The sequence below is a fragment of the Jatropha curcas genome, chromosome 9, assembly GCF_041381405.1.
Source record: "Jatropha curcas cultivar XTBG-Jc1 chromosome 9, XTBG_Jcur_1.0, whole genome shotgun sequence".
Taxonomy (NCBI): Eukaryota; Viridiplantae; Streptophyta; class Magnoliopsida; order Malpighiales; family Euphorbiaceae; genus Jatropha; species Jatropha curcas.
This window is the reverse complement of record NC_143159.1, coordinates 10,899,255-10,907,624: the sequence shown is the minus strand read 5'-3', so window position 1 is coordinate 10,907,624 and position 8,370 is coordinate 10,899,255. Positions and strand designations below refer to the sequence as shown.

Genomic DNA, 8,370 nt, shown 5'->3' with positions numbered 1-8,370 from the left:
ACGTGAGGCACACTCACCGGTCTTCAAGTCACCGGATTTGGTGGAGACGCCGATCGGAGATCACTCTTCCTCCCTTGGGTGGCGGTGAGACAAAAGCAAAGGCCTAGGTGGGTGACCTAGACTGACAGGCGCGAAACAGAGTTGTCGCTGGTCGCTAGAAACATCAACGCAGAAATCGGAGAGAAAAAAAAAATAACGAGCCAAAGGCTCTAATACCATGTCAATTTAATGGGGAAAAAAATTTTCTTATATTTGATTCATCAATAGGGATACATATATATACACATACAAGATACTGTAAATCTATTAGAAATCTAACTCATAATAGAGTTCTATTTACAACTCTTAATGGAGTTCTATTTACAACTAATCCTTAACAAAATACAACTACAATATTTTCTCTTAACAATATTCATATAGGGTTGTCATCGGTTTTTGATTTGAACAGCCTTGGTGCCATGTGATTCAATCTGAGTATAGGGATATAAGCGGACAGCGGGAATCGAACGTGCATCACTAGCTTGGAAGAAGACTAGGGTTATTGTCGATGTTGATTCATCATCATTTATTTTGATTCCAATTATATTTACATACATAGAATTTTTATATAGTATTTTTATTTCTGGGAGAGGAGGGCTAACTCAATGATAGTATTCAGCTTTTAAGTGCAGTTAGCATCTTTTACGCATCTGAGCGCAAATAAATTCACTCATCCTGTTAGTTTGTAAGACCACAACTGATCGGATTGATTGGAAAAAAAACTGTCCTTATGACTGTGATTTCAACTTGGTTTTGCTTTTTACTTTTTCCCCTTTGTTTGCTTCTACAAAAGTGAGTTCTTTAAATAAAAAAAAACCAGGCAGTCTGTTTAAATTCAAAGAAAGGAATAATAAAACACCTTTCTTTTAGTGGGTCTTCAAGTATTTGTTTAGTGTCTTATGTTCTGCTAAATAAATGTTTATCTGATTTGCTTGATTGCGTAAAGTTTGCACTAGCCACACAATCACGAAAAGTATATAGAAAACACATTTTAAATCTATTTATTATCTTTTGTGTTATTTAATAAGTTATTGGTCATCGTAGTGGATCAAGAGAAGACGATTGGTCATCGCTCTTTTGCATATTAAGCAAAAGGTTTGGTTGGTTAGTCAGGATTACTCTCCTATTTTATATTTAATTGAACTTGATATGCATATCTGTTGCATTTGAAATGTACAATTGGAAGTTGTATTAGTTATTTATGATTTGCAGACATGAAAATATAGAATTTGTGTTTGGTTTCTCTAAAATTGAAATTTAAAAAAGAAAAGAAAACCCAAGTGGAGCCTTAGTAATTCTGTCTCGGTTGAATAAACTCTGCTATTTATTTTTGTCACGATAAAATTCAAAGACTGTTATAATTTCAGAGAGATAATTATATATTTTCTGGGGAAAAGAAAAAGTTGAGAGACAAATAATGCCTCTGAAAGAAATTATAACAAGAAAGAAAGCAAAAGAAGGGCAGTGATTGAAACATTAGCAAATGGAATGATGAGGCTTTTTGGGACAAGCTGAGTGGAGTTGAAGAAAAATCCACTAGGAGGTTGAGTTCACAAGCTTAGTGACTGAATTTTAGGTACTTTTTTATATTTTTGTTTTGTCACTATTATTCTTTAGTGAAACTAGAACTTTTCTGTTGTTATTTGAATTGTTGATGAGATCATACATTTAAAATATTAACTGAAGGCCAAATTATCATTATTTTACATGTTCTAATTGTAATAATTTCAAATAACAATGTGGAACAATTTGTTTTCCAACATCTAAAATGATGCCTTGTGAAAAAATAGATTTCAATATCAATTTGGAATACTCTTAGAACGGAAATGTAAACGCCAAATGTACAAATTCATTGGAAAATTCGTATGGCACCTTAACTTATGCGATAGAGTTATTGTGCTGTTAAAATTATGATTTTTAGTAACCTTTCACAATTCTCTATACTAGCAACACCAATTTTTAAGGATTTCATCTTTTTTTTATATATAAAATATTAACTTGATGTGCGGTTAATATAACTTTTAGAATGATAATTTTCACATTTATTAATTATCCAATAATTATTTAATCGATCTAATTTTATAAGTCGAAGTATTCGATAGGATGACTTTGTAATTTCAATAGGTATCATTTTATAAATTGAAGTGTTTTAACGAATTCAAATAAAAATTAAGGATACTATAAGTATTTTCGGAAACAGTAACATAGTGCTGAATTTACTCTTTAGTCCCTGTCTAAACTTGGAATAGACCAAAGAGACCTTAAAGACAATGTTTCTTGAAACTGTGACTATGAAATATGATCTTGAGAGGAGGACAGAGATTAAGATTCTCCTGTGGTGACTGGTGAGTGAAATTGGGCATGGGCTGTCTTATATTTTTCAACTTTGTAGGGTCACTGCCCTATTGTGGAGGCTCCAATACAAAAATACAAATACAAGATGAATGTGATCTGCCTTTTTTCTTCTTCCTGTTTTTGGATGGCTTTAAGGCATGATACCTGGAACTGTAAAAGATTGACTTAAAACTCTGACCACCAAAGAAACAAAAAGAGAAGCTTATTGCACTAATAATAGCTCTTTACATTTCTTTATTGATGTTTCATCAAGGTACTACCATGTTAAGGGTAGTCACTTTAAGTTGAATAATAAATTTTCTGTGCTATTTTATTAACTTTAAAGAAAAGGAAGCAATGAGTTGCTGATTATTATCTTATTAAATCTTCTTTTTGACCAGAACTTGTGACATTTTAAAATGGGATATTGTCCCATATGTATGTACCAAGTGAAGGATAATGGGACAGAGGGAGCAAATAAATTGCCTGTTGAGTCATGTGGGGGAAGGAGAGGGAAGCATGGCCTGTTTCTGTCTGTCTGCTTTTGTCCTGCACTATAGACCCCACTTGCAATATTTGCATGGGGAGTTGTTTTCTGAGTTTTGTAGGCAGCTGCCTTCTGCCGATGGGTTGAAAGATTTTTCTCCTTTTGTTTGTTAAATATAATATATATATATATATATTTTTTTTTTTTTTTTTTTTTTTTTTTCCAGTTGGGGATGAGGGATGAGTTGAAATCCATTGATAATCCAGCATCTGTCCCCACATTTTGGACATCATAGAATGTGCATATGATTCTAAAAATCTCTCTTAATTTGCTTTGAGTCTAAATTTCTCATGCTTTTATATAAATCTTTGTGATTGATATGATATAAATGTCTTATTGAACACAAGTTTTAAAGAGTTTTCAAACCTGTAATTCTGTTTAATGGTTAAAAGAAGTGACAAAGATTACCAGATTCAGGCTGAAACTTAGGAATCTTAAAAATGTCTGAGTGAAGAATAAAATTCAAATTGTATTGAAAGGGGGAAAAAAAGAAAAGGAAAGAAAAGATATAGATCAAAGTGTACTACTGCTGGCTAGTATTCAGGAATTTGGAGTGGCATAAATTAGGGGGAAAAGAAATGCATAGAGAAAAGAACATTAGAAAATGATTATAATGATGAGAGGGGAAAAAGCAAAGCATGAAGCAATTCAACAAAATTGCTGTTTCTACAACTGTACAAGAATCCCAAGAACAACATCTAATCTAACATTAACATTACCCAAAGCTTTCCTCTTCCTCATTTTTTCTCAACACCACACTCTTTTTTTTTTGGGATAGAACATAGCAATTAATCATTGAAGTCCATAGAAAAATAAAATAAAATACAAAAAAAAAAAAAAAAAAAAAAAATCAACTATGAGTTGTTGACTGTTTTATTAGAGGTTGAGAAGTCTTTCCCCATTCTTCTGGTGGGCTCTTCACCTCCATTAACAATGCCACCACTTCTTTCATTGTAGGTCTCTCTGCTGGAGAAGAATTCACACAAAACATAGCAATCCCTAATGTTTGAAGCATTTCTTGTACCATTTGGTCTGGTAAACCTTGAAGCTTTGTGTCTAGTATTGAAACAGCTGGTTCAAAACTTCCCATTTTTTTCTTCACCCATTCAACTATGTGTAGCCCATCTCCAACTTGGGATTCAACTGCACTGCGACCGCTTAGAATCTCTAGCAGGACCACTCCATAGCTGTAAACATCACTCTTTTCTGTTATGTTCATAGTGTATCCATACTCTGCAATGGACATAGAAATTTATTATAAATAAAACTAACATTCTTAAAATTGGTTGTTTGGTTTAACTATTAGTGGTTAGCTGTTAGCTGTTTGACTCCAAAAAAAGTTAAGTCAGCTCTTCTAATAAGCAAAAAAGAATCAATAGTTGTCAGCTGTTTGAATCCCTGCAACAGAAAACAAATCACTAATCCAACTTAGAATTAATTTGCACGTAAGAGAATATGAAGATAAATAATAACTTGCCTGGAGCAATGTAACCATAAGATCCAGCTACTCTTGATATGGCTTGATGATAATTTGGAGAGTTCATCAATTTGGCCAAGCCAAAGTCTGCTAAGTAAGCCTCAAACTTGGAATCTAGGAGTATATTATTGCACTTAACATCTCTATGAAGAATTGCAGGCACACAGTCATGATGAAGATAAGCTAGACCTTGAGCTGATCCTACTGCAATTTTATACCTTGTTTCCCAATCCAAATTTCTATTCCCTTGCAAGAGCTGTTGCAGATTACCATTTGGAATATAGTTGTAGAGAAGGAGCTTGACACTTTTATTAGAACAATAGCCTAAGAGCCTCACAATATTCCGATGTCGAATATGTCCAAGAATTTGAATTTCTGCTGCAAACGAATCTATTGGTTCGTCTTGTTTCGTTTTCCATAGCTTTTTGACAGCAATCAACTCCCCATTAGGCATCTCAGCCTTGTAGACAACTCCAGAACAACCTTTTCCTATCACATTTTCATCTCTCAAACAATCCAATATGTTATCAATGGAAAAGTTGAGTTTTTGAAATGGAATAAAAGTCCATGGATAAGAGAAATCTTCAGCTCCTGATGGAGAAGCTAAGGATCCTGAAGATTTCTCCACCATATACCTATGATTTCGAGTGAGTAAAATCCAGCAAGCAAGAACTGCTACAGTCACCGAAGCAAGAATGACAGAAATCAATGCTACTGTTTTGGCTGATCTTAACCCATTTTTTCTTGCAAGCCTTGATGAACAAGTAGACCCATCTGTTGATTCACAAAGATTTGGATTTTGAAGGTACTCATTCGAAGACACAGTTCTAAAGAATGGTGTTACAGGAATTGGACCTGAGAAATTATTGCAGGAGATGTTAAGGGAAGTGAGGCTAGTAAGAGAACCAAGAACCTTAATTTTTCCAGAAAGAAAATTATGGGAAAGATCAATTGATTGCAACTGAGTCAAACGTGACATTGTTTCAGGCAGTTCTCCAGTAAATGCATTGAAGCTCAAGTCTAAGTTGATGGTTAAGCTTGTGATGTAACCGATTTCAGGTGGAATTGGACCAGAGAGGCTGTTGTAGCTTATATCAAGCAATGTTAGTTTCTGCAAGTTTTGAATGGATTTCGGGATTGACCCTGTAAGCATATTGTTGTTGAGGATTAGCTTGTTTAAGTAACTGAAGTTTCCAAAACTCCATGGAATTTCACCTGTGAAGCTATTTCTGCTAAGATCAAGCTGCTCCAAATTCACCAACTCCCCTAGCTGACATGGTATTTCTCCAGTGAAGTGATTGTTGTGCACATCCAAGAGTTCAAGAACTGTGATGTTAGCAATCTCAATTGGAAGAGCACTAGAGAAATGATTCATATACAAATCAAGAAACACCAAATTCTCTAACTGCCCTATCTCCTTTGGAATCTGTCCTGAAAGCTGATTCTCTCCAAGCCTTAACCTCACCAAAGACTGACAATTTGCAACACTTCGTGGTAATTCTCCGGATAATGAATTCCCTAGAAGCAAAAGCTTGCTCAATTTCTTCAAACTGAAAATCTCATCTGGGATTTTCCCGGTAAGCTTATTTCTTGAAAGATCAAGAGCATATAATTCGGTACAGTTACCAAAAGAAGCTGGTATTGTACCAGACACTGAATTACCCCACAGGAAGAAACTCTGCAAATTCTTTAAATTTCCAACTTGCCATGGAATTGCACCTGAAAATTGGTTCTTATCAAGCTGAAGAGCAGTTAAACTTGTGCAATTACTTAACTGCCAGGGAATCAACCCAGTTAACGAATTATCAGACAAGTGAAGCTGCTCAAGGACCACTAACTTTCCTAAATCACCCGGAATTTCACCGGAAAGATCATTAGCAGAAGCATCCAACACAACAAGAGATGAACAATTTGAAATCTCAGGTGGGATTGGTCCAGAAAGTGCATTACCCCATAAAAGCAAACTAGTAAGTTTTTGCAACTTACCCAAATGAGGAGGAATAGAGCCAGTAAGCTTATTCATATGCAAGTATAAGTTCCTTAACTCTATGCACAGACCAAGCTCAGCTGGTATAGGACCAAAAACCTCTGTATCATAAAGAGCTAAAGTTTGCAAATTTATCAAATTCCCAAATGTAGGTGGTATAACCCCAGAAAGCCCAGTTGCAGCAGCACCAAATGTTGTGAGATTTGTTAGTAGCCCTAATTGTGGAGGTATCTCCCCTTCCAAATAAGGATTACCACCCACTCTAAATTGTTGAAGAGAGATTAAAGAACCTAATTGGGATGGAATTGAACCATTAAGAACATTATCTTGGAGACAAAAAACTTGTAAATAAGTAAGATTTGCCAGTTCTGAAGGTATTTTACCAGATAATCTATTGGAGTTCAAGTAAAGAAACTGAAGTGAAGAGAGAGAGCCAAGTTCTTGAGGTATAGGTCCGGAAAGAGAGTTAGAGGAGAGGTCCAACAGCCTAAGGTGAGTGAGTTGGCCAAGAGAAGGAGGAATTGAACCAGAAATATTTGTTGAAGAAAGATTGAGAAGTTGCAGAGAAGTTAAAGAAGAAAGTTGTGAAGGAACTAAAGAGAGATTGAGAAATGTGTCAGGGATTGAAAGAGAAATTACTCTATTTTGGGGAGAACATGTAATCCCTTGCCAAGAACAAGGTGTTAAGCTTGATGGGTCCCATGTAGAAAGAACTGACGATGATGCTTTTGCAGATGGGTCAGTTGTTGAAAGAAGAGAAAGAAGAGCTTGTCCATCAGAAGATAAAGAAACTACAAAAGGTAGAGTTTTTGCCATTGTTAATATTACCAAGATCAAGAATGAGAAGTAACAATGGGATAGGTTCTCCATTACTGGGGCTATGAATTAGTACTAAGAAATCTTTGGCAATGATGAAACAGCGATGGTGGAGAAGAAAGTTAAATTTAAGAGACAAAATCCATGTGACTGTAAAGGATGCTTGAGCGTTACACTAAAGAGTTGAAATTAAACCATGCATGTGAAACAATTACAAAAAGCTAAAAGCCCATTAAATATTTTGTGGACGATATGTTGAAATAAGTCAAACAGTCCTAAGTTAGCGGCGAAAGAATGTTACCAGAATTAAACTGGCGGCGACTTGTGGTGGTTCCGCTAGTGGTAGTGGTGGTGGCCGTGATGGTTATATTGATGTTATAAATAAAACGACAAGCTTTTTCAAGTGAAACCTCCGGTACTTGACATTTTAACCATGGTGGCTATGTAATGGGTTTCTCGGTTTTAATGGTGGGTGGTGGTGGTGGTGGTGGTGGTTGCAGTGGTCAGTGGTGAATGGTGGCTGAGCTTCGAGTTTTGGAGCTCTCTTCTGCTTGCTGTTGCACCTTACTAATAGGCTTTGAAAACTACTAGATATTAGTATTCCATGTTTTTAAACGCTAGTGATACGTTTTTAAAATAGGCAAGGCATTTCTTTTTCTAATGGTCCATATTGCCCTTGCAATGTACATATGCATTTTGGTTTAATTCTCCCAGAATAAAATCCGGTTTGGTCCGAATTTAAATAGCTTCAAACTGATTTTTTTTGTCGGTCGGATTCAGGATCAAATCCTTATTTTTAATAGTTCTTTTTCTTTTTATTTTTTTAACCAAAATGGTTCGTTCTAATCATTTTTCGATCAATTTCAGCTGGTTGCATAATTTTTTATCAATTTCAATTTGAAATATTGAAACGAAGACTGATTTAAAATCCTGATGATTCTAAATCAACGCTAGTCCAAAACCGACCCATGACTGGATTTATGTATAGAAATGAAATAAAATACAAGTGAGTGCTACCCAAACTCAAAATGGATTGAGTTTTATTATTATTCTTAAGCAAATTCTATTTTAATAGATATATTTGAATAGTGGAGATGAAATCAGATTAAATTTACTTAATTAATAAAAATTTAATAATTAATATTAAAGTATAATTTAAATAAATTAATC

The 8,370-nt window shown here is 34.8% G+C and overlaps 1 protein-coding gene across 1 annotated transcript; it reads right to left on the bottom strand.

Moving 5' to 3' along the window:
- Nucleotides 1-3,537: 3,537 nt before the first annotated feature.
- Nucleotides 3,538-7,809, bottom strand: LOC105645128 (Leucine-rich receptor-like protein kinase family protein). Its single transcript, XM_012230647.4, has 2 exons — nt 4,398-7,809; nt 3,538-4,153 (listed from the first exon to the last, which is right to left on the bottom strand). Exons 1-2 carry the CDS (start codon nt 7,252-7,254, stop codon nt 3,771-3,773), a joined length of 3,240 nt encoding a protein of 1,079 aa, XP_012086037.2. The 5' UTR covers nt 7,255-7,809; the 3' UTR covers nt 3,538-3,770.
- Between the last annotated feature and the right edge of the window lie 561 nt (nt 7,810-8,370).